The 27,344-nt window shown below is 39.3% G+C and overlaps 1 protein-coding gene across 1 annotated transcript in view; it reads right to left on the bottom strand.

Annotated features, from left to right (window-relative positions):
* Zmym4 (zinc finger MYM-type containing 4) overlaps positions 1-27,344 on the bottom strand; it is a 116,913-nt gene that overhangs the window by 12,129 nt on the left and 77,440 nt on the right. Inside the window, exons 14-26 of the mRNA XM_032897737.1 lie at positions 27,143-27,315; positions 25,616-25,766; positions 24,243-24,383; positions 23,532-23,569; positions 22,459-22,603; positions 19,476-19,591; positions 16,833-17,004; positions 15,048-15,101; positions 14,073-14,252; positions 13,583-13,677; positions 6,029-6,200; positions 5,807-5,902; positions 1,203-1,354 (exon numbers count right to left, since the gene is read on the bottom strand). Coding sequence (XP_032753628.1) covers positions 1,203-1,354; positions 5,807-5,902; positions 6,029-6,200; positions 13,583-13,677; positions 14,073-14,252; positions 15,048-15,101; positions 16,833-17,004; positions 19,476-19,591; positions 22,459-22,603; positions 23,532-23,569; positions 24,243-24,383; positions 25,616-25,766; positions 27,143-27,315 — 1,685 coding nt within the window. The remainder of the gene's footprint in view (positions 1-1,202; positions 1,355-5,806; positions 5,903-6,028; positions 6,201-13,582; positions 13,678-14,072; positions 14,253-15,047; positions 15,102-16,832; positions 17,005-19,475; positions 19,592-22,458; positions 22,604-23,531; positions 23,570-24,242; positions 24,384-25,615; positions 25,767-27,142; positions 27,316-27,344) is intronic.

Here is a 27,344-nt window from a genome sequence, read left to right as displayed (position 1 = left end):
GCTGATTATCCGAGAGCTACACAAACTCAGAGATCCTCTTGCCCCTGCCTCCTCAGTTATGGGGTAATAGATGTGGGCTACCCAACTTGGCATTTACTTTTGTAATTAAAAACAAAACAGGGGTTGGGGATTTAGCTCAGTGGTAGAGCGATTGCCTAGCAAGTGCAAGGCCCTGGGTTCGGTCCCCAGATCCAAAAAAAGAAAAAAGGAAAAAAAAAACAACAACAACAACAAAAAAAAAAAACCAGACCAAAATACCCACTTGTTTAAGAACAGTCAGATTTATATCACACAGAGACAATTACCACTGCATACATTTTTACTTCCTGTTGTAAATTTGTACCACATAGTACACATATGACTTATACTTTTGTTTACTGACTGTGTCACTAGACGTTACTTTGTTTGAAATGAAGTCTCACTATGTAGCCTAGGCCGTCTTGAACTTGCAGTTGTGCTGCTCCATCCTCTTAAGAAGATGAGACTGCAGGCATACGCTACTGTACCCACATTCTAACTTCTAAGTAAACTGATGGTTAAACCATATGCTCAGTGCTATGATTACCTCTATCTACTTACCTCTCACACTTGGTGAGCACTGTCTATATCTAGTACCTGACAAACGGGTGATTTAGATGTGTGACTATGTAATTGCTCCCAAACTTGTAATTCCACTATCTCGGTATCTCCAGTACTAGAATTATAGAAGCGTGAACCAAACCAGTCCTAGCCATATACAAATGTTGAAGAAATACTGAATAAAAATTTCTTAAATAAAAATTAGGGGAAATAGGAGGAAACATTCCTAAATCCTATACTCAAAATTGCTGTGGAAAGTGTGCATTGCCTCTCGCTGCTAAACTCTTCTCTTGAACAACTGATTGTTGCAGATGGAAGTGTTCCTCTATCTGTTATTTACTTTGTACATCGAAAGAGCATTTAGACAGCCATAGCTACTTCTAGGTAGACTGCTATTTACATGCTTTTTCTTTGTTTACCTGTAAAATACACAACCCCTTCTTTCTGATTTCTCAGTTTAGGTTATGAAGGGCTATATGTTTAGACTTTTAAATTGGGGCAGTTGTTCCCTAAAAAAAGTTTACAGCAAACTAAATGACAGTATACATTTGTTTTCAACTTAGTTCAGAAGTTATCTCAGGGGATGAAACCACAATCAAACGTGTAATTATAGAAATTGGTACCTGCTGAATTCCAAGGCACAGGTATAAGATGCTGTCTGGGTCATACTTTTCACCATTGGGTCTCCGCACCTCTTGGATAAACTGGCATAAGCCCAGACTCAGCTCAGAAAAAGTGCAGGACAGAATATCTTCCTTCAGTTTCATAGAGCGGACTGTGGAAAGGGAAAAAACACATCTGAAACATTAACTTAAAAGTCTACTGTTTACTGCGTCAACATCAGCACCATCAAGCCCCAAACACTGTACTGGATCACAAAGACATTGTAAACAAATCATGACGGCACACACCCGTTGTCTGAGTTCTTAAGATGCGGAAGCAGGAGGATTCTGAGGTTTAGACTAGCCTGGGCTACACAGAAAAAGACTGTGCAGAATCAAAAAAACAAAGAACAGATTCTGTTTTTCCAGTAGAGAAATGAAGACGGTTTACTGCTCATGGTAGTGTACCAGGTACTATGCATGACTGAAGTCTTGATTAACTAGGACTTTATGAAAGTAAACAAAAGAAGTTGGGTGTAATGGTGTATGCTTTTAATCCCAGCGTGCAAGAGGGAGAAGCAGGGGGTTGGGGATTTAGCTCAGTGGTAGAGCGCTTGCTAGCAAGTGCAAGGCCCTGGGTTCGGTCCCCAGCTCTGAAAAAAAAGAAAAGAAAAAAAAAAAGAGGGAAAAGCAGGCAGATGTCTTTTAAGTTTGAGTTCAGTTTCTTGTGTCTTGTGTACACAGCAAATTCTGGACAGCCAGGGATACATAGTGAGGAGAGTGAGAAAGACAGAAACAGAGACACATAGAGAGAAACAAAGATACACAGAGACAGAAAGAGAGATCTAATAGGGAAGAATCCAGTTAAGAGTATGAAGGAAGGGGTTGGGGATTTAGCTCAGTGGTAGAGCGCTTGCCTAGCAACCTCAAGGCCCTGGGTTCGGTCCCCAGCTCCGAAAAAAAAAAAAGAGTCTGAAGGAAGCAACATAGGGATATAGCACAAAAAGTGAAGATTTAAAAGGCAGCCAGGTAAAGAATGCCAATTTGAAGATGCAAAAGATTTCCCAGAAAACAACATCCAGTAACACTTTTCCTGGATTGGGGCTGCACTGCAGCAGTGAGAGAGCTTGCTTGTATGCACAAGGCCCTAGGTTCAATCCCAAGCCCAAAAATAAACTGTCATGGTGGCACATGACTGCAATCCCAGCACAGGCAGGAGGATCAGGAGTTTGAGGACACACACACACACACACACACACACACACACACAGAGAGAGAGAGAGAGAGAGAGAGAGAGAGAGAGAGAGAGAGAGAGAGAGAACATTTAAGAATGAGAACGCATGCTCAAGACCAGCTTCAGATATGTGAAATATGGTTCTATATGGGAATTGGAGAAAACTGGGTTTCTACTAAGACCAAGTAAATTTGAAAAACCTAACACTGTACCTACTTCTGAAGAAGTCAAAGTATTCCCAGGCTTACTGTGTATTAAAGGCACTGGTGAGATCTGCAGAGAAGTGCTGCACAGCTTCCCCTCTCTCAGAATTTATTAGTATAGGGTATTTCAAATGACACAGAACACCATCATGCTCCTAGAAACACAGCTAGAATACAGTACTGCTGCTGCTAGGTCATTAAGTGAAATGGTTGGATAAACTGGGGAACAGGAAGAAAATATAAACAAATTAGGGCCAAGCCTGAGTTTCATGTGCTACACTAAGATGAAAATCTCCGTTTCCAGCAGAAGTTACGCTGTTTTTACAGGTCCCACTGGAACACGCTGCTTTCTGCATCCCAGCAGGCTGACACTTCCCAAAGATACACCTGGGATTCTTCCACGCTGGCTCTGACAAGGGAAGGGAGGACCCTAAGACCGTCCCTGTACGCAGCATATCTGGAGAGTAACAGATATTCTGCAGATTCTGTGGAAAAGTAAGTAGAAACAGCTGGACAGTTCCTGTGCCTATCAACCGAGACCTGGTAATCTACAACAATATTACCAGTCTGGGTATCTGTGTCCCCACCCCCACCCCCACCCCTCGTGTGTGTCTCTTTTTTTTTAGTTTTTTGAGACAGGGTTTCTCTGTCTAACTCAGAGATCTGCCTGCCTCTCTCTACCTCCCAAGTTCAGCCACTTTATTTATTCTTTCATTCCTACCATTTTTCCACCCACATTTTGTTTTAAGTTTGGGTCTGACTAAGTTGCCAAGTATTGAACTTGCAAACTCAAATAATGGTCATTCCTTTGCCTCGAAATAGCTGAAGATACAGGAACTACAGATATATTGCAGCTGGGTCTCTGTTTTCTCAATGAAGAACGCTATACAACAGGGAAACGGTACAGGCACAAGCTCCCAAGAGGACATTTACAGACCCTTTAGAGCACAAAGGTTAACATTTGATTGACACAGACTGTGAATCATCACAGCACAAAGTAGCAACGGCCTCCTCTGATCAGAACTGGTGAACTCCAAGACCAGCAAACAGGCCACCAAAATAAAAGTCAAAACCCGATAGTCACCTACTTGTAAGAGAGAAGGTATAGTTGGAAAATCTCAAGCCCAAACCACAATATCTGACAGACAGACAGACAGACAACACCGAGTGAAAGCAAAGGTGACTCAAGGGGCCCAGCCCCACCCAAGCAAACAGCAGGCTTTGGCGGTGTTGTTCATGTGGTCCTGGCTTTGGTCGTGAAGGATACAGGAGTGACTGTGATGTCAGTCTTCCTCTGCTGTTAAGGAGAGACACTTAGGTCAGGCATGTGGCAGGGGAGTCCCTTCCTGGAGGACCAGAGAGGCTATTTGTACAGTTATGGGAGTAAAGCCTGACTGCAGTGGAAAGGCCCCAGATGTTCGAGATGCCGGAGCCATCAGAGCTGCAGAAAGGAAATGAGATCAGCCCAGGAGAGAAGCTGGCATCAACAAAGCTGGAAGGGTGGAGCTGTCTAAACCATCTGACATCAGACACAGAACTATAAGATTCAAAGTTTGCCCTGCTGGGTTTTGGTCTAGCTTTGGTCCAGTATTTCATCAGTATGCCCCCTTTCCTTCCTTTTGAAACATTAACAAATATTCTGTGTCAGTGTACATTACAAGTACATAATTTGCTTTTTAATCAAAAATGCTTTGGGAAGCATTAGAGGTGCAGTCTTGTTGGACAAGGTATGTAACTGGGGACAGGCTTTCTGAACACTCATGCCTGCCTGCCACCATACTGCCTACTGTGACAGTCATGGACTCTAACACTCTGAAATGGTAAGCCCTAAGTTAAACTCTCTTTTACTAAAAAAAGAAAAAGCAAAAATCACCTCACATCATCCATACTAAATCTATTGGTATACAACACAGTAATAAAAAACAAAATACAAAAACAGTCTAGATTAGCATATCAAATCCAATGACAAGTGAAAACTTGTGAAAGTCTAAAAGAAAAAGTCATAGTACATGAGTGCTATATTTGAACTCCTTGACTCCAAATGGTGAGGCACTGAAGGCAAACATTAAAAGGCACTACGGGCCTTGAGGCTGGGGCGATGGATGACTCAGCAGACAAGCACAACTGTTGCTCTGCAGACGCAGAGGGCCTGGGCTTGGTTTTCCAGCGCCTATGTGGTAACTCAAAGCATCTCTAAGTCTAGTTTAGGGCATCTGACCTTCTCTTCTGCCCTCCTCAGCCACCGGGCACGCATGTATGCGTGAATGCAGGTGAAACACGAATACACATAAATATATCCTAACATTTTCTAAAGTCACAGGCATCTGAACAGCAGGGATTATTTCTACAGAGCAGCAAGTCTTTTTTGATTTTTTTTTTTATCCAAAGTATTATAAAATCCTTACAGTTTAATACAGTATATTATATAGACAAATTAGATTACTTGGAATTATTTATATGCTTAAAAATAAAATTAATTGGGTTGGGGATTTAGCTCAGTGGTAGAGCACTTGCCTAGCAAGCACAGGTCCTGGGTTCGGTCCCCAGCTCCAAAAAGAAAAGAAAAGAAAAAAAATAATAAAATAAAATTAATTAAATGTGCTTTATAAACTCAATATCAGTTGCATACATAGTAACATCTCTACAACTGGGGATAGAAAATTAATCACTCTTACGACTCAAAATCTCAAATTTTAAAACTCAATTCAGCACTCTTTCTCTTTTGGGGGGGGGGGTCTTGACGTCACTGTGCAGGTGAAAATTACCCTGAACTCTTTTTTTTCTTTTTTCTTTTTTCCGGAGCTGGGGACTGAACCCAGGGCCTTGTGCTTGCTAGGCAAGCGCTCTACCACTGAGCTAAATCCCCAACCCCTTACCCTGAACTCTTGATCCTCTTTCCTTTAAATCAACATTATTATTAGGGGCTGGAGAGATGGTTCAGTGGTTAAGAGCACTGACTGCTCTTCTAGAGGACCCAGGTTCTTGTCTGAGCACCCACATGACAGTTCATAACTGCCTGTAGCTCTATTTCTAGGGGATCCAATGCCCTCTTCTGGCTTCTGCATGCACCGGGCATGCACATGCAACCCAGATACACAGATACACATACATGCAAAATATTCACACACACAGAAGTTTAAACCCCAATAGTATAAACAACTATAGCAAAGAGACAGAGCAAACTTTACCTTTACAGCCTTGCTCTGAGGATTCTTGAGAGAGAGCCTGGTCCTGGGCACTTCCTAAGGAGTCAGAACAGGGACTAGCAGAGGCATGTTCACCTCCTGATGAGAAAAATAAGACAGGTAAATAACAATAATCAAGTGAACTCTGTAGAATCAAGGTCCAATCATCTTTGATTCCATTTCTTATATCCACACATCCGAACACAATGTACAGTGAGCACTTACCCCCACACTTCAGATCTCCTTGTTCGTCCTTGGCATTTTTCCACTGAACCCAGTTCTTCCAGGCATTTACCCCATACATATACTTCAGTGTCATCCCAGACACAGAACAGCCTTGCAGGGCTCCTTGGATAAGACTCCTGGGCTCCACAGGTACGACAGACTTCTTCCTCCCCTGTGAGAATTCCAAAAATTCAACCAATTCAACTTATTTTTAAATTTTAAAAGTCTAAGTTCTCAGAGAAGAAAAGAAAATAATCCTAATTGAGAAAAAATATTTTTATGTCATATAAAGATTTAGAATTCAGGGATGAAATGTTTTTTAAAACAATCCTGTTCATTTAGGCGAGGCGATGCACACCTGTTCCAATCCCGGGGAAGCAGAGGGAAGAGGACCAGGAAAGTACAAGGTCATTCTGAGCCCCACAAAAAGCTCAAGGCCAGTCTAAATGATGTAGGACCCTTTCTGAAAACTCCAGGAAACCACTACAGCAATTACCAACGTTCAAGAAACTAAGATATAACCATTACCACTGTTCTATCATTAGCTCACTTGAACAGGTTATAAGCCAAGCTATAAAATAAGCCTCTGGAAATCATTCATACAAGAATAAAACTTAAAGCCAATACTGAAAGAATGTCAAGAAAACTCTTCCCAAACCATAAACAGTATACCTGTAAATATTGCATAGATCAAGGAAGAAATTACAGCTACAATTAAATATCCTATAATTTGACATGAAAATCATAAAACCCTGTGAGGAGGTATGTTCAAAGTACTGACAAGTTTTTGCAAAAGTGAAAGAGCTCTGTTGTCCAACTCAGACATGGCATGGGTGAAACTCAGGATACTGGCCCCAGTAAAGTAGTAAGGGAGGGAGGGAGGGAGGGAGGGAGGGAGGGAGGGAACAAGAATTAAAAGCCTAAGATCTACAACCTACAGTTTCTGTGTTAAAATACTGAAGACCGGCCATGACCCCACACGCCTGTGATCTTAGCCCTTGGAAGGCAGAGGCCGGTGGATTCTTGCAATTTTGAGGCCAGCCTGATCTACTTCACCACGGCTACACAGTTGTTACCCTGTCTCCAAAAGGTCAAAGCGAAGGGGTAAGATTAAGAGAAAGGCTGATGTAGGCCCACACCTCTTCAGGAGATTATGTGTTGTGAACAATTTATGAGTGGGAAAGGCTACTACTCCTTTGGGTGAACTTAATGTAGTGACCCATCAGTTACTACAAACAATGAAACAAGAGGAGTCAGCTGACAAGAGGAAGAGAACTATTGCAATGAGGACCAGAAAGGGTACTGGGGGAGAGAGGGAAAGAAGAGAGGGGGAGAGAGTGAGAGTGAGAGGGGGAGAGAGGGAGAGGGGGAGAGAGGGGGAGAGGGAGAGGGGGAGAGAGGGAGAGGGAGAGAATGTCATCTAAATACACCATGTGCTAGTATCAAAATATGATAATGGAATCAATCCATTGTTATATATAATTAATGTGTGCCAGCAAAAACATTAAACAAGGAAATAAAAAAATAGGGAAAAACCAATGTGATAAAAAGATTTTAAAAAACTGATAAAATGGAAGTTGGCCATTTAAAAAACTATGTTTAAACAATGGCAATTCTTTAGCTAAAATAACTAGGAAAAATAAGAATTTAAAATACCAAGAACACTGTCATTGTAGAGATAAAAAAAGAAACATCGCTGCTGATTTTAACTTGTGAATTGATGCTTAAAATCTAAATAGAATCCTGGTGACTGGATTGACGGCAGTTGAAAGTGCTGGCTACTCTTCCAAAGGCCATGGCAATTCAACTGCCTGCAGCTTGAGGTTCAAAGACTCCAATGCCCTCTTCTGGAATTTCTGGGTACCAAGCACACATGTGGTACAAAGATCAACACTTATATACCAAAATAACTTAAATTAAAAACAAATTTATATAGAACACTTACATCAGTAAATCTGGCAAGTTACATAAAAAGACTTAACTCACTAAATGTTGTGCATGAAAAGTACAAGACTCAGAAGAATCTCAAAGTAAAAGTTTGGTTAATCTACAGAGTGAACTTAATGGTGGTCTGGGCAACGAATTGACCACCTGTCTCAAAACAAAAATAATTAAAAGTGCTGGGTATGTAGCTCAAATGATGAAGCACTTGTTTCACGTGGCATGCCTGAGTTCAATGCCCAGCATATGCATATATATATGTGTGTACACACACACACACACACACACACACACACACACATATGGAAAAGATAACCTAAATCCAAAGCCATCATCAGGTGTATAATTTAAAACCTTCTCACAAAGTAAGCTGTGGTGGTGGCACATGTCCCAACACTTGAGGAGGCAGCGGCAATAAGGAACTTAAAACCCTAATAAACCATCAAACTTAATCCAGCATTACATAAAAAGAGTATATTAGGAAAAAGTAAGTCATTTAAAGGAAAATTAATGTATTTCACCAGTTTATACAGACTAAAAACAACAACACAAAGCAGACATCATATCACAAACAAAATGTTCACCTGATAAAGTCCATTATCTAACCAGGGTCACATTGTGAAGAAAAATTAGAAGAAAGCCTACAAGGAATAATAAATAAAAGGTTGCAAGCCACTCAGGTAGGTGTACACTATACACTGGCACATGAAATAAGTAAATAAACTGGGGAGATGGTATTTTTTTTTAAAGATTTATTTATTTATTATATGTAAATACACTGTAGTTGTCTTCAGACACAACAGAAAAGGGAATCATCCCATTATAGACGGTGGTGAGCCACCATGTGGTTGCTGGGATTTGAACTCAGGACTTTTGGAAGAGCAGCCAGTGCTCTTAACCACTGAGCCGTTACTAAAGCTGTCAATTCTATGAACTATATGGATCCAGGATAACTCTGAGACTCAAATGTAAAGCTACAATTTTAAAAACTGGTATCGGGGGCGATAGAGAGAGATAACTCAGTGGCTAAGAGCAAGTAGTGCTATTGCAGAGGACCCACGTTTAGGCCTCAGTACCTATATCACCCAGCTCCCAAACACATGCAACTCCAGCTTGACAGGGATCTAGTATCTCCAGCTTCCTCAGAAAATTGCTCACAAATGCATATACAAAGACAAACATAATTAAAAAAAAAAAATCTTTCTTAAAGAAACATGCTAATGATATAAAATTTTTAAAAAAAAAAATCAATACAACAGAATGGAGACTTCAAAACTGGACTTACATGCTTAGTGTACTGTTAAAGAAGAGTGAACTAGAGTTTGAAGAGGTAAAAGCCAACGTGTGATGCTGTAGCGATTGGATAGCCATGTGGGAAGAATCCAGCCTTGACCTCCACTTGAATTCATGCAGAAAAATTAAGTCAAAATGTACCAGGAAAATCAAAGATAAAACCATAGTATTTAAAGAACAAAAAAACAAACAAACAAAAAAAAAAAAACCCCGAAAACAACAACAACAAAAAACCCCTAAGATTATTTTAGAGACCACTTGTGAAGTAATGACTTCTGGAAAAAATATTTTAAAGCATGAATTATCAGAAATCAAAACTAGAAAAGCAGAATTTCTCAAAATTAAAATTTATTTTTAAGAAAACAAAGAAAAGACAGTGTTTGGGTTGGTTTTTTGGTCTAGGTGACAGAAGCTAGAGTCACCTATGGGGCGTTTTCTTTGTGAGTGACTGGTGTGGGAGGGACCACCCACTGGGACGGTGCACACCTCAGCAGTGGTCTTAAGTTTAGAAAAGCTACCTGAGCACACAGTGAAGAGCAGAGCACTAAGCAGCATTCGCCTGCGGCCTCTGCATCAGGTCTTCCCTGAGTTCCTGCCTTGCGTCCCTGCCCTGGCCCACCTCCATGACAGGCTATGACATGTCAGTGTAAAGCACTTACTCTTCCTCCAAAGTTGCTTTTGGTCAGAATGTTTTATATCACAGCAGGAGAAAGCAGTCTAAGACAAACGGTGAAGGCAGAAGGATCAGAAGTTCAAGGTTGCCCTCTGCTATGTGGAACAGTTGGGGTTAACCTGGGTTCTATGAGACCTTGTCTCAAAAAAGGAAAGAGAAAGGGAAACAGGAGTGCAGCCTACTGACAGAACGTGTGCCTAGCGTGCACACAGCCTTGGGTTCAACTCCAAACCCTCGAATAAAATCGATGATGGAATCAAGGAAATGAGTCACACAAGAAAATCCCTGATTAAACAAAGAAATTATGCCCATATTAAAAAATATACAGGTTTGTCATTGAGATCACACATTAACTCAGCTTCTGGAAGTCAGAAGCAGAAATACAGTTGTTTTCAGGGCAACCACCCAACAAAAGAACAATAAAATAATATCCTATTCCTAAAAACACACACAAACAAAACTAATACAAAATGAAAGGAGTGTAAGTCATTGACAACCACCATTCACCATGCATCCCAAAATGGGTGTGTGCAAAAATTGAGGTATCCTGCCAAAGATGGTTCACCAATATGCCTATGAAAACATGTTTGCCAATCTTTTATCACCAGGAGCAAACAATCCCACAATCCACTAGACAAGCTACTGTTAGCAAAAATCATGGCGCTTATAGACTGTATTATACTGCTTGTGGGAATGTAAAATATACTTAACATAAAACCTAGTAATTTTATTTCTAAATATTATTCCTCAAGAAAAATTAAAGCATAGATAATCCAAAATTTGCATCACCTCTTAGGCAGTGACACAAATTTTGCTGTTTTAACAATACATGCTGCTCAGAAACAAAAAGGATGATGGATGAACCTCAAAGGCTCTCTGATGTCAGAAAAGCTAAACTAGGAAGATAATTCTGTACGATGCTACTCATCTGCAACTTCAATGATGGCAAACATTACCATTCTCCATCCATTTATGGAGCAGACTGGTTACTGTCGACATCTGGAGAGAAGGCTGATTACAAAAGACTAAGAAACCTTTATATAATTTAGCTGTTCATGGTTAGCAGTGGTTGCACAGTGATCATCTGTCAAAACCCACCAAACAGTACTTAGACCTTATGAGCTAAATACAACCCGATTTTAAAACCTTGAGGCTGCTTTTAAAGAGGTTATTCTTTTTAAACGTAAGAGTCACAAGTGATGGATGAGTCCAAGGAAGCACGGTCTTGCAGACACAACAGGACAACCAGGAGCTGGCAGAGACTGTAACAAGCTACCTAATACCTGTACAGGGTCAAGCCAGATGGGGGTCCCAGCCGTGAGAGGAAGAAGTATACCCAGGATCCCACCACTAAGAAGGTATTCTGCAATTAAAACCCATTGGTGGGGTTGGAAATTTGGCTCAGTGGTAGAGCACTTGCCTAGCAAGCGCAAGGCAAAACCCATTGGCAAAGCAAAAGTTGGTTTGCTCCAATGGAGTCTCCCTGGATATATCATCCATACTTTAGGGGAGGCTGTATGCTCAGGGGCATTTGGCCAACACAAAACAAACTCAATAGTATTTTTGTAGGCTTTTAAAAAATTTGCTTTATTTTTGTCTTTTGCTTGTTTTAATTTTTCTTTTATTGTTTTTTTGTTTGTGAACTTTCATTCTCTTCTGTGGCTGAGAGGTGGGGAGGACTTCATGAGCGATAGGAAGGGGAAACATGATCAAAATATATAGAGTTCGATAAAAAAAGGATGTGTGTGTGTTCAGAATTATTGGTAACAGAGAGGAGGAAGGACTAAACATGGCTAGGCAGCAAGTGCCTTAATTCACTGAGTCATCTCACTGGTTCTTCCCCTTTTATAGTTCTGGGAAAAAAAACTTTTAACATGAAAAACAGCCTATATGAATATAATTAGTAATCTTACCATATAAAAGTTAACTTTTGGCTAGAGAGATAGCTTAGCGGTTAAGAGCACTGACTGCTATTCCAAAGGTCCTGAGTTCAAACTGCAGCAGCTGCAAACATCTGTAATGGGATCAGATGCCTTCTTCTGGTGTGTCTGAAAACCAGGTGTACTCATATACATAAATAAAAAGTTAACTTTTTATTAGAACTTGCAAAATTAGCCAAATTTAAACTTCACACAGAAAATTTAGATTTTTTGAGATAGAGTTTTTCTGTGTAATCTTAGTTGTCCTGGAAGTTAATTTGTAATTTTTTTTAAACATTTATTTATTTATTATGTATATATACATCATACAGCTTTCTGCCTGTGTGTATGCACCTGCAGGCCAGAAGAGGGCACCAGACCTGATTATAGATGGTTGTAAGCCACCATGTGGTTGCTGGGAATTGAACTCAGGACCTCTGGAAGAGCACACAGTGCTCTTAACCACTGAACCATCTCTCCAGCCCATAATTTTTTTTTTTTAATTTAACTTTTTAAGATTTATTTATTTTATTTATATGAGTACACTGTCGCTGACTTCAGACACACCAGAAGAGGGCATCAGATCCCATTACAGATGGTTGTGAGCCACCATGTGGTTACTGGGATTTGACCCAGTTGGGTTAACCGTTGAGTCATCTCTCCAGCCTGGAACTGGATTTATAAATCAGGGTAGCCTTAAACTCAGAGATCCTCTTACCTTTGACTCCCAAGTGCTGGGACTAAAAACTTTAAATTACTTTTAATAATGTGTATGTGGGGACTAGAGAGATGGCTACGTGGTTAAGAGCTCCGACTGCTCTTCCAGAAGTCCTGAGTTCAAATCCCAGCAACCACTTGGTGGCTCACAACCATCTGTAATGCGATCTGATGCCCTCTTCTGGTGTGTCTGAGGATGCCTACAGTGCACTCATATACAATAAATAAATATTAAAAAAAAAAAGTTAAAAAAAATACAATGTGTACATGTAGCTAAGTTCAGGTTTATGAAGGTGTCCCGGGACTCCAGACATGTTGGATCTACTGGGGTAGCATGTTCTCTGCAAGAACAATAGAAGTTCTTAACTGCTGAGTCATTTCTCCAGTCTCTGGATTATTAATCTACCTTAAATTTACTTACTTTTATTATGTGTGCACGAATGTACCCATATACATGTGGACAAATATGGGCCTGCACATGCTATGATCTAATGTGTGTAGGTCCAGAAGACAACTTATAGGAGTCATAATTCTCCTCTCATTATGTGAGTCCCAAGGTTCAAACTCACATGGGTATTCTGCCTGCATGCATGTTTATGCAATGCCTGTAGAGACCAGATGATGACACCCAGATCTTCTGGGCTTGGAGTAGCAGACAGTTGTGAACTGTCATCTGGGTGCTGGCAATCAAACCTTGGGTCTTCTGTGAGAGTAACCAGTGCTCTTTAACACTGACCTAGATCTCCAGGCCCCTATAAAAGTTTTTTAAAGGAATAAATCAAAGTCTATAAGTTTAAAAACCAAAGAAAACGTCCTGATTGAAAGAAATATGTAATAAATGGTATGGTTCTTTTTTTACTCTAAGAAACAAAAGCAAAAAAACAAACAAAACTAAAAAAAAAAAAAAAAGTAATGAATGAAAATAGTTAATTTGGGCTGCTACAAAGCTTTATAAACAGATAAACTAATAAATACTGTTAAAAACAGAATACAAGTTATAAAACTGCTTACTCGTCGTCTGGGCTGGGGGAAGCCATCTCTGTGTCTTCGTCTTGTTCGAGAACGTGCCTGGATTCCCTGAACTTTATTAAGTGGGTCAAAAGATTCTGTAAAAACCAGCAGAAAGCACAATGTGAGTTATGCAACACACAGGCGTAAAGAGAAACCAGAAGACAAGTATTAATAATCCTCAGTCTAGTCATTGTGATAAAAGAACTTCTCTTATATATTTAAGATACACAAACGAAGGATTTTAACATACGAATGAAACGGTCTTTAGCAAGGAAACATCCATAAACTAATGCTGTTGAAAAGGTCTTTAAAAATTACAATCAAATTCACCACTTATAATAACCTTGTAATAGATATTCTCATCTATAAAGGGAGAAAACTTTTGTGCCCTAAATAAACCCTAACACTTCACAACTGCCTAATAATTCAAACTTGGAGCACCCCCAATCCTCTGAAATAGATGACCCTCAGTGGTCTAAGCTATACAAACCTGATGGAAAATCTGCCTCCAGATCCTGTTCTGTTTCCCCTTTGGAGAACTGTTTCAGTTCTGAATCAGCATCTTGTACAGCATTCGACTTTAAGGCGTAATGATTCAGTTCTTCTTCCCAGCTATGTGGGGTTGATACTGCCTCGGACTCGAGGTCACCACTGTACGTACTTCCTTGGTCTGCAAGTGAAGAAACCAAACATGCTCTCCTGACATATTAGACTCTCCTGAACTGACATATTAGACACTCTCCTGAACTGACATATTAGACACTCTCCTGAACTCCTAGATCCTAAAACCAAAATACGGTTACAAGACAACTATTAGGACACAGTTGATAAAGCAACTGTGGCTGGAGAGAACTTCATCAGAAGAGTACTTCCTATGTAAGTCAGAAGATCTGAGATTGATCCCCACAACCCATTTAAAAAAGAGGCATGATGTCAGGATGTAATCCCAGCACCTAGAACAGGTGAATTCCTGGAGCTTGCTGGACATCCGGACTGGCCTACTTGGCTAATTCCAGGCCAGTGAGAAAAAAAGTCTTTTTTTTTTTTTTTCCCAAGCAGATGGTGCCTGAGGAAAGATACCCAAGTATGTCTAATACACGCTGACCACATACACGTATAGCTACATTTACTTGTGCAGTTTTCTGATCTGGATGCTTCCTTGAGGAAGCAACACACACACACACACACACACACACGCACGCACGCACACACAATCAAGTAACTTCTTTAATGCTTCACAGAATTAGATTCATATTCTCAGTAAACACTACAATGCATTATCTCAAATGTTAAAATACTGAGGTAGTTTTTGTTATTTGCATTACAGATCAGCATGACAGTCAATTCGTGTCCCTCACACGCTAGCTAAAATTATAATACTAAGCCCAAGGATACTGTTATGAGTTTCTATTGTTAGCAGAGAATGTTATTTTCTAAAAACTAAAATATATTAATAACTACAAACCTTTTTCAAATATCTTGGTGTCTAGAAAGAGTTCTTGTTCAGAAGTTTGAGATTCTAAAAAAAGAGCAAACAAAACACATCTCAAATGGAACAACTTCTTGGTAAGTACTACTCCATCGAGGCTTCTAGGTGAACAAACTTCTCTACACAGGCCTGCTTCATCATATACTGAAACACGGTGACAGAAGCAGCTCAGTCACCCACGGTCAGCAGTGTCTACCTTTCTGGACATCATGAGAAGCCACAGTGAAAAGGACTTTACTTTTCATGCTGTGCTGTTTGCCTTTGAAAATCCTTTCATATTGTTACACATCCATGCAAAAATGACAAACTGTTCCACTCAAGTAAGCCTTTTCCACTTGCCTCTGAAGGCTCCCAGACTTAGAAGTATTTGTTACGTGAGCATTAGGCACACAGAGCTGATGGCAACACAAGTCAACGTTGAACGCGATATTTGAAACGAAGTTCAGAAAGTCAACACAGAAAAGGATGTTTCTTAGCTTACTTAAGAAAAGCCTTGGCTTTCCCTTTTTCAATAAAGATCAAAGAAAAATTAGTAAGACATTCAGTAGCAAATGAGTTAGAATTGTAAGATAATACATTAAAGAGAAAGTACATAAGAAAACTGATAATCATAACTAAGGTTTTAGTGATTACAAATTACAAATGTGCTGGTTGGTTAAGAGCACATCATGTTCTTGCAGATGATCTGATGAATTAATCCCAGCACCCACATGAGGCAGCTCACAAATGCTTGTATCACCACATCCAGGGGATGCTCCGGATCTCTCCAGGCACTGCAGCTAAGTGCACAGGGCAGTGCGTAGTACACGCACACCTGCACAGAATCCAAACCAATACAAATCCTAAAAGACCCAAACCTGATGGCAACGTAACAGCAAAGTTCACACTATTTCTTGATATGCAATAATAGTGACAATCTTTTTCTATTATCTATTATGCAAAATCAAACCTGCCAGCTGGCTGGACACGCTGGTCCATGATGATAATCATTAGCAGTGGGGAGAGCGGGGATTGGAAGAATCAGCAGTTCAAGACCAGTTTGGGCCACATGAAATACTAATTCTAAAAAATAAAAACAAAAACCTCAAAACCTCAAGAGTTGTTAAAAATGTAACAAACTCAATAAAAGGGGGAAAATGGCATTTGGCTCAAAAACACAAAGAACATTCTTAGTTCACTCATGACATATGAAAGCAATTTTGTTTCACATTTTGACAACTATATTTTTTCTACTTCTTCCTGCAATCACAAGTTAAGAAGGTACAATCAAGGTTAGACAGCTTCCTGGAGTATTGATCAGTAAAGTTCTGTTTAATTAGGTTTTATGGGGCCAAATTCTGCTTCTATCATTTCCTGTACAAAACTAACATTTAAGATGAGAAATATAAGGTAAGCAATACTCCCTTCACAGGCTGGTTATGAAGACTAAATGTAGCAAAACACACAATACACTAGGACTTTGTCTAGACTGTGAGAAATACACCTGAATACGCACCGTCTATTATCACCAACCTTATTCCAAACCAACAGACTCAGACTTCTCTATGGGCAACTGAGACAACAGCTCTTCTGTCCTATGCTTCTGTTTAGCCAACATCAGCATGCAGTTGATTATATATTAAGGATTCTTTTGCATGGAACATAGATTTGAATGTAATGATAAAATACTAAAGTAATATGAAACTTAATGTTACTTCTGATACAAGAAACTTATAGAATTGTAAGTGAGCTCAAAAAAATTATTTTAAAGATTGCACCAACCTCCCTGGGATAAAGTCTTTTCCTTCTCTTCATCTTCTGCAATCATTTCTGCCATCTCAAGGAGATCTGCCTCAAATGGATGTGTGGCAAGTTTCTCCTTAATGTCTTCAGTGCCCTCAGAGGCTTTCTCTTCACTGTCCATAGAGGATGGAATAAACATGGGAACAGGCATCTGAAAGAACAAGGACTGAAGGTTTCTTATGTTTCCTGTGTGTGGGGGTGTGTGTGCGTGCATGTGCATGCATGCATGCATATGTGTGTCACAGAGGTCCACAGCGGGTATCTTCTTCAACACAGAAACAGCAGACTGGCTAAACTGGCTGGCCAGCAAACTCCAACAATCTTCCTGTCTCTGACTTTCAGACATGGGGATTATAGGTGTCGCACTATGCCTGATTCTTATATCAATCCTGGACAATGAATTCAGAGCTTGATGTTTGCACAGTAAGTTTTTTTTAAATACGGTAAAGCACTTTATTTTTGTTTTAAGATATTTTTTATTTATTATATATAAGTACACTGTAGCTGTCTTCAGACACACCAGAAGAGAGCATCAGATCTCATTACAGATGGCTTGTGAGCCACTGTGTGGTTGCTGGGATTTGAACTCAGGACCTCTGGAAGAACAGTCAGTGCTCTTTTTTTTTTTTTTTTTTTAAAAAAAGATTTATTATGTTTCCTTCATACAGCTTTCTGCTTATGTATTCCTGCAGGCCAGAAGAAAGTACAATATTATTATAGATGGTTGTGAGCCACCATGTGGTTGCTGGGAATTGAACTCATGACCTCTGGAAGAGCAGACAGTGCTCTTAACCACTGAGCATCTCTCCAGCCCTGCACAGTAAGTATTATGCTGAGTATGCCATCTCCCTGGCCTGAGGGTTTCTTACACAATAGATTTCTTGTCAGAATCTGTGTAATGATATACAAGTGCTAAAATAATGTGTGTGTGTGGGGGAGGGGGGGAATATTCTGATTGATAAGAATTATGAGTCTTGGTAGTTCATTTTCATTAGACCTGAATGATTAAAATAAAAATCTAAGCCAGGTGTCATGGTACACATCTTTAATACCAGCACATTAAAGGCAGAGGCAGGTGGAACTCTGTGAGTTCAAGGCCAACATGGTCTACAGAGAGAGTTCCAGGATACCCAGGGATACACAAAGAAACCCTGCCTCAAAAAAACAACAAAACAAAACAAAACAAACAAACAAAAAACCCAAAAAACAGGAAGGAAGGAAGGAAGGAAGGAAGGAAGGAAGGAAGGAAGGAAGGAAGGAAGGAAGGAAGGAAGGAAGGAGATTAGTAAGCAAGTTGCACATGGTGGCACATGCCTTAAAACCAACAGATGGAAGGGAGAGGCAGGTGGACCTCTACAAGTTTGAAGTCAATCTGGTCTATAGAGTACATTCTGCAACCAGCCAGGGCTACCTAGTGACACTGTCTGAAAAGAAAAATAAAAAAAAAAAAAAAAAAAAAAAACACACAACTACTAATTACTTTTCTAGACACTTAACAAAGAGCTTCTGAATCCTTCAAAAGAATAATCCTACAACATAAACTGTCAATATATTTAAAAGAAAGTAACAAATAATGACAGGAATCTTCTTTTACTTCTGCTACAGGTAGGGATTCTTTTTTTTTTTTAAATAAGATTTATTTATTCATTTATTATATATAAATACACTGTAGCTGTCTTCAGACACACCAGAAGAGGGCATCGGATCTCATTACAGATGGTTATGAGCCACCATGTGGTTGCTGGGAATTGAACTCAGGACCTCTGGAAGAGCAGTCAGTGCTCTTAAACGCTGAGCCATCTCTCCAGCCCACAGGTAGGGATTCTTAATGTTTGTTTTGTCATTATTATTAGTAGTAGTACTATTATTAGTAGTGTTATTGCATTTTAGTATGTTCTTTGGGTGGATATATTTGCCATAGTCAGAGGACAATGTATGAAGTCACTTTGATCCTTCTATCTTTATGTAGGTTCTAGGGACTGAATTCAGATCATCAGGCTAGCAAGAAAGCACCATTACCATCTTGCTGGCCCAGAATTCAGAATTCTAACATGTAGTTTTGATTTTTTTCTTTTCTATTTGAGTGATCTCAAAACTAACTTTTTCTTTACCTTTCAGACTTGAGTGTTTCCCCTACATGTATGTCTGTGTATCACATGCATGTCTGGTGACCACAGAGGTCAGAGGAAGGCAGCAGATCTCCTAGAACTGGAGTTACAAACAGGAGAGCCACTGTATGGGTGCTATGACTCAAACCCAGGTCCTCTGACTCTCCAGTCCTTGTTTGTGTTTTGTTGAGGCAAAGTCTCACTGCAGTCAAGACTGGCCTGGAGCACACAGGAGCCCAGCCTAACCTTCGACTGGCCGAAATCCTCCTTCCTCACAAGTACTGGGATTACAGGTGTGAGCCACCGTGCTATATCAACACTCTTTCAGAAGATAAGGTGTGAACAAAGGAAAATGTCTACATTCTCTGAAATGAATAACAAAGGCAATGTAACAGCAGCCAACCAGGAACAGGTATACTTTCACCAACAATTATGACATCTTATTACACAGCTGTAAAGTTTAAAATGAGAAAACACAAGCTGCATTAGATTTAACCTCTCAATGATTACTCACAGGAACTGGAATCCCAAAGGGGACAGGAGTGTACTGGGTGTAAAGATGAAGAGGTATGGGAACAAACACTGGCACAGGGACTGGCACCACCATAACCTGGGGCTCACTTGGAGTGTCTTCTAATGAAAAAAGCACAGACAGAAGAAATGGGTTAGAAACAACTTAGTGAAATTCCATCTCAAAAGAGGAGAATTTGGGCCAAGCAGTGGTGATACATCTTTAATCCCAGCACTTGGGGGGCAGAGGCAAATGGATCTCCAGGTCTGAGGCATGTGTTGGTCTACATAGTGAGTTTCAGGAACACACAGAGCTAAACAGAGAAACCCTATCTCAAAAAACTAAATTTGGGAGCAAAAAAAAGAAAAGACAAAAAAAGGAGAAAAAAAAATCCAAGTAAATCAGAAATTTTAAAGCAAGGCAAGCAAAATAATTAAAGTATAGATAATAAAAAAATTCAATATATTGCTGAGAAAAAAGTTTTTATTTTAAAGGTATGACCCCAAGAATAAAAACAACAAAATATAACTGGCCAGAGAAACTACAAATTAAAAATGTTATATATACAAAAGCAATCCAGGAGCTAAGAGAAAAATTACAGAATGGCAAAAAATATTTGCAAACTATCTATCTGACAAAGGGTCATTATCTAGAATACAGAAGAAACAAGTAAACAGCAAGAAAACTAAATAAACTGACTTATAAGTGGTCAATGGTCTCACTTTGTCCACATGGTGTGGCTGGTTGATGGTACAACGTTTAGAAGAACCTTAGGTCAAGGAGAGGAAGGACCATACTCTGATTAGGAAGTCTAGGGTATTAGCTGATATGTTATTGGTAAAGGAGTCAATTGCTTGTTCCCAAAGATTTTCACATCTATGTTACCCACACTACAGGGTAACAAGAGCCAAGAAATTGCATCTCCAAACATTGTGTGACAACCTCCAAAACTAGGTGCTAAACAAACTTTTTCTGTTTAAATTATCTGCCTCGGGTATTTTATTATAATGACAAACAGTGACCCTGCCAATAAAAATATTCAATGTTAATAATGATCACCAGAGAAATACCTATCAAAATTATAATGATAGGGCTAGAGAAGACGGCTCGGCAGAGAAGTACACTTGCTGCTCTTCCAAAAGACCTGGGTTTAGTTCCCAGCACCTATATTAGGGGGTTCAAAACTACCTGTAAGTTGAGTTCCAGAGAACTCAATGCTTTCTTCTGGCTTCTGTGGACACTTGCATGTACCTGGTGTACATATGGGCAAAAAGGCACACATACATATAAATAAAAATAAATTTGAAAAAATAAAATATCATCTCATCCCTTTGAGAATGATTACTATCAAAAAAGAAGGGGAAAAATCCCGGTAAGCACAGAGAAAGGGGACTCTCTAACATTCCTGGTGGGCACCATGAATTACTATAGCCATTGTAGAAAATAATAAGAAGGTACTTCAAAAAATATGATGAGAATTCCCAGGAACTAACTAAGTTGTCGTCCTCTGACGTCGATATGCTCACCACGACACATGCATGCCTATACTGTAAGACAAAGACTGAGTCTTCAACTCCAGCTCCTACGTAGATCCCAGGTAATTTGTGTACATGTTATTCAGAGTCAACAGCATCAGGATGACAGCTTTGCATCTAGGATTCTTTTCTAGTTTAAGAATCCTGGAACTAATGGTTGACAGCAAAGAAACTAAATACAAGCAAACAAAGAAGATGAAGACTGTGAAAGAGCGATTCTTGGGCAACTGCCTTGAGTGTGAGAACAAATAGAAATATTTCTTCAAAACCACTATTTCTACCTGCTCCAGCACTTACGCTCAGCTTAGCACAATTTGAAAAAACTGCTCAATTCTGAGTGGCTGTGTCAAGAATGAATGGACTTCTCTGTCCTCTCAACTCCCAATTAAAGCTTTTAAAACTCACTAGGAGGGGCTGGAGAGATGGTTTAGCAGTTAAACACACTTGTTGCTCAGATTTAAATCACAATACCCACATGACACTAATTCCTTTCAGAGAGGATCCAAAGCCGTTTTGACTTCCATGCACACCAGGTATGTGAACACATTACACATATATACATGTAAGCAAGGTACTCACACACATAAAGTAGTAAAAGGTAACAAAAACTCTGAAAGAGGGGTAGGTCCTGAACATTTCTCACTCGAGGATAAATTCCTGGTGTGTGTGGCAGAGAAGAAGCTCATGCTCCAATCAGCTTTCACTCACAAGATGGAGGTTGTACCCAAAAACTGACAGGCGAAGAACACTGGGATCCTTATCACCCTACCTCAGATAATTTATAGAGCAGTTGTAGACTAGGCTGGCCTCAAACTCAGAGCTCTGCCTGCTTCCTCATAAATGCTAAGACTGAAGGTATGCACCACCACCTTTAGTGCAACTAACTTTTTTTTTTTTTTTTTTGGGGGTTTCTCTGTGTAGCCCCTGGCTGTCCTGGAACTCACGTCTGCAGACCAGGTGGGCCTCAAACTCAGAGATGCACCTGCCTCTGCCCCGAGTGCTGGGATTAAAAATGTGTACCACCACCACCAATGCAACTGACTTTCTAAAACAATAGGGGACAGGGATAGGTGTTACATGTAGGAAGCACAGAGCTATAGACATACCACTAAATGAACACATACACAAAGGAGAAAGTAAGATAATATCCATTTACAGAAACGTAATAGCACATTAAAAAACTAATGCATCTCTGACTTCAAATCCTGTCTGCATTATTCTAAAGCTTATACTAAGCCTACAACATTAGTTACTAACAAACGTTAACTGTGTTCACAGTATAATATGAATTAACTTTTATTTGAGCTAACTTATTAAAAGCCTCAGATAGAGAAATACCTTATATTCACAGACAAACTGTACAAACTGCACTGGGCAAGCCATATAAGCAGGAAACAGTGTACTGAAGTAATCAGATGCTCCATGCCCTTGCCCTAAATGAAGTACCATACCTGTCTGGCAGTCTTTGTTTTGAGTATGTGGCTTGCAGGAGGTGGCTTTAGTCTGTGTGATGGGTTTGCACAATAAAGCTTTGTTCTTCAAAAGCCTTGGCGGCTGGGAAGGCGGAAGTTTCAGGGCATCTGTTTGAGTACTTGCCTAGTTAAAAAAAAAATCAGAAACCAAAGGATTTTCAAAATGTTTTGAATAATTATAAAAATTTCAACTTTAAAAGACATATCATTGGAATTACATAGAAGAACCAACATGTAAATATGCTAATAAATAAACCAGATATGTCATATGCCTCAAATATTGAAAGTAACCAAAGAATATTTTAATAACTATCAATTGACTGAATGTACTTACTATATTTACTTATCAAGAAAAATACCAATAAGCTTATTATAAAACACCGATAATCAGTACAATGGGGGATTTTAAATGATATCTGTTACTTCCTGATGACCTAGAGGCTAACACAGTCTTAGAGGATGTAACCAACGTTAATGGAATCACTTATGACCACCCAAAGTAACTTGAAATGCTGAAACTACAGTTCAGGGGCACAGAGTTTGCCACCACCAAAAAAAATTAAAAAGTAACTCAGACATAAAAATTATTCCAGAGGCTAGGAACATTTTCAGGAAATATCACTGTTTCAGTATATGCTTTGTTCATTATTTTCTCTCTTTATTCTTCATTTAAGAGACAATGTAGACATTATCGAGTGGAAAAAAAAATTATATGTAGAGTGACGAGCATGGAATGGGAGTGAGGCCTAAGTGTTGGTGTTAGCCCCAGAACAGCCTCTAAGATCACATGACCAGCCTCTAAGGTCACATGACCAGCCTCTAAGGTCACATGACCAGCCTCGGGACATTTACTTTATGTTTACCTTTAAAACCTCCAGTCATTAATTACATAAAGGTCCCTACCAAACATTCAAAGAAAAAAGGTATATAAAAGATCTGATTAGATAACAGAAACTGTATTCATCAACAATTCTATCCTCAACAGAGTATATTAGCTCAGACCTATATGTAATACATACACATGAATAATACAGTAACACAAATTAACTTACATCCCCGATGATTTTCGCTGTTACTGTTGGAACTGCACCTTAATAGAAATTCAAACATAAATTTAGGATTTTTAAATTTAAACATCAGTATTAAAGCCAATTATCAGCCCATAAACACTAGTCACGATGATATATAGCTTTCCACTTAATTCAGTAAGAGCAAGCAGTGAACTTGAAAGTGTAAAACAAGAAAAAAAGATGGGGAACTTGTAAAGACACCATGGTACACATTGGTGATGCTGCCAGGAGCCACACATACAGTTTGGTTTGAGACCCTGGGACAAGGGATTAAGATGTGTATTTTATATCTCAAAGCAGAACTGAAGAACTGGTCTCCAGGTTCTCCCAGCATCCCTCAGTCCCTACCCGGCTTATACCCTGTCCCTAACACTGAACTTCCCAGTCCCAGGAATGGGCTGTCTTTCCTCCAGAAGCTCTTCCCTACATAATCCAGACATTTTGGATCTCTACCTCACCACACACGAGTGCCCTTTCTCTCTTCTCCCCACCCCTTGCCCACCCCCATGTTGACTTCCTTGGCCTTGGTCCTTGGGTGTCAGTGAATCCACTTAAGAGCAGCTTCCCAATTGACCTGCCTTTAATATATCAAATCTGGCTTAGATTGGCTCATTTTCCCAGTGGAGAAATAACCTATCTCACACACACTATTTAACTCAAGTAGTGAGGAAGGCAGTTCAGACCCAGCTGTACCTTGTAAGACGCTGTTAGCGTTTGCTGTGGGCTGTGCAGCAGGAGCACTTGCTAGAGAGACCACATTAGCAATAACGGGAGTCGAGTCCTTTCTGAGGGACGGGGGCCCCGCAGAAGCAGCTTGAACCATGGAAATACTTGCTGGTTAAAAGAGAAACAAAGAAGAAAGCTCATATAATTTATGTATGTTTTACAGAGAAAGCAACAGCTCAAAGGAGACCAGTGTTTCCAGGACTGAGTAAGTTGCTACGGGGCAGAGAAGCTTCATAAATGAAGGGACTTGTTTTATCACTTCTTGGCCTTTCGGTAAGTTCAAGTGTAATGGTTTCTCTTTCTCACTAAATCACCGCATTGTTTGCTAGTTTTTGATTAATGAAATTTGAAAGTCTCTCAACAAAAATGTCCAAAGACACAATTCCAACTAATGACAACACAAAGTAGATTTAATGAGAATATAAAACAAAGATGTTTCTGAAATCTTACCTTCATATGTGAAGGACTTTGTAAGGAGCTTCTAGAGTAGGCCCTTGTTTAGATTCTTCTGGGTTTCATTCAGAGCGGCACTAATTTGTGCTCCAAATCATAAAGCTTCTAAGATTTTTATGCCCTAAATATGTATACAGTTGGTTGTTGATTGACACAGGTCTCACTCACTATGTAACCCACTATATGGCTGCTCATGCTCTCCTAGAAGTCTTGATCACCTCCCTGAGTAAAACTAGAGACAATTTCCACCATGCCTGACTATATACATGTGGTATATTTAAAGGCCCATGGGATCTGAAATCTTCTCATTATGGAAGCCAACGTGTATACAGAATTTAAAAACTGTAAATGTCACTCTTTTCCAGAAAATTGAGTAGGGCTAAGTCAGTATTCTGAGAAAAAGCAACAAAAAAATTTATTTGCCTGCCTGGTATAGTAGTGCAAGGTTTTAGTACCAGCACTCGGAGGGACCAGGATCTCTTAAGAGTTTAAGACCAGCATAGTCCACGACAGCTAGGACTCTCTTACACAGAGAAATCCTGTCTCAATAAACAAACAAATAAAATCATTTGCTTTCAGGTACTCAATAAATCATCTAAATGTTAATGATATTTGTTTAGTTTTACTGTTGTGGCTGCTGCTGTTTTGGCACAGGGTCTCTCTATGCAGTCCTAGCTGTCCTTGAACTCAAGAGATCTGCCTGCCTCTGTTTTCCAAATACAGGATTAAAGGCGTGCACCAATATGCCCAGCTTGTTAACAGCATTTGAACATAATAAGATTTGTATTTCATAAAATTACTGACAATTTATATATTCTAATCTGCAGAAGTAAAATAGTTAGCTCCTTGTCCTGGTAAGAGTTCACATATTCCTCACTGCATTTTACCTGTATTGTTTTGTAAAGGTGGGTCACATACAGTTTGCTGATGACAGAACATCAAGATGCAAAGCAGGTTACAAAAGTGTTTTATGTCACCTCGCCATTTCAATGACTCACTGAGTTTACCCTGTCTCTTGCAACCATCACATTTGGCCATCTGAAACACATTGAAGAGAGCAAAGAAGAAACAAATTATTAGGGGCTACAGAGATGGCTCAGTGTGAGGAGCATTTGGCTGCTCTTCCAGAGGACCTGGGTTCAATTCCCAGCTCCTACATGGTGCCTGTAAACATCTCCAGTTCCAGGGTATCTGATGCCCTTTTCTGGACTCTGAAGGAACCAGGCACAAAGATGATGCACAGACATACATGCAGGCAGGAAAATCCATATACACATATAAAAATAAATAGTTAAAAAACAAAATATCTCTAGTCTGATGGAATAAAATCAGGATAACAAGTAAAGAAATGAACTTTAGAACTTAACTTACAAATTTTTTAAATTTGAAATTAATATATCTCTTGATGTATTTGTAATTTCACAAGATAGCATATTTGCTTTTATTTATAGAACCCAAATCATCAAGTCAAAGGTGATTATCCTAAATTGGTAAATATTCATATACTAATGATTAAAAAAGTGTGTCTGTGTGTGTCTAGTACGTGTGCTTCAACATTTTATCATCTATCTAAAGAAACATGGGACGGCCCAACATTGACTCAGACAGGGCGTTCTTTCCTCAATCACTATCTTATTCACTAAAGGAGTATCTGTCAGTTGAACTTAGAGCTCATCGACTGCACTCTAGCTGTCTAGCTTACTCTCTGGGGCTCTACAGCCAAGCACTGGAATTACATGTGGAATTTTATGAGAATGCTGGATATTCAAAATCCAGTCCTCACACTTGTACAGCAACTACTTTACCCACTGAGACATCACACCAATTCTACCAATGACATCACAAAAATAAATCTCCTTTTAAAATCCAATTGAAGCAGCAATTGAAAAACAAAGTTCTGGGCCTGAAAGAAGGCTCAGTAGTAAAGGCACTTACGGCCAAGCCTGATAACCTGACGTCAATCTTCAGACCCACATGGAAGAAAGAGAGTCAATACCCACAAGCTCTCATCTGAACTCTTTCCCACACGTGAGCCATGGCATGCATGCACCTACACTCATATGTATGCATTCCTCTGCATATAAAATAAGTTAACAAAAATTTAAAAAAGATGTTTTTCAAAATTAATTTAAACAAGATTTTCAGAATTCAGAAGACAGAATCATGTATTTAAATAAGTGAATAAAATAATTATTAAACTATTTTAACACAGGCTGTCTGTATCTTCTGTAAGAAGTTAAAAACAAAAGGAGTAAATTTAAGTCCCCCCATATATTATACTAACTGTGAAGAAACGAAACACTTAATATTAAAGGAACTTTAATCATTAAATTATTATTCTTGGTACATGAATTAAGAAAAAGAACCTAATGCTAATTCTCTCCAAACCCAGGAATGTGAATATTCTTTTTTACCTGGTAAAACAAAACTGTATACTTAGACATGCATTCTTCACAACAGAAGTCTTCCACCTTTCCACCCAAATTATTCTGTATTAGTTTGGGAGAGGTCTGTAAACAGTAACTGCACATTTTACAATGACTTCCCCAGCGTTTTCCCAAGTCGTGTTTATAAAGCAATTTGCAACCTAAGAAATCAGAAAAGATAAAATTAAAA

This window comes from Rattus rattus, chromosome 1 (assembly GCF_011064425.1).
Source record: "Rattus rattus isolate New Zealand chromosome 1, Rrattus_CSIRO_v1, whole genome shotgun sequence".
In the NCBI taxonomy this organism is placed as follows: Eukaryota; Metazoa; Chordata; class Mammalia; order Rodentia; family Muridae; genus Rattus; species Rattus rattus.
The sequence above is the reverse complement of the archived record's forward strand: the minus strand, read 5'-3'. Positions and strand labels throughout refer to the sequence as shown.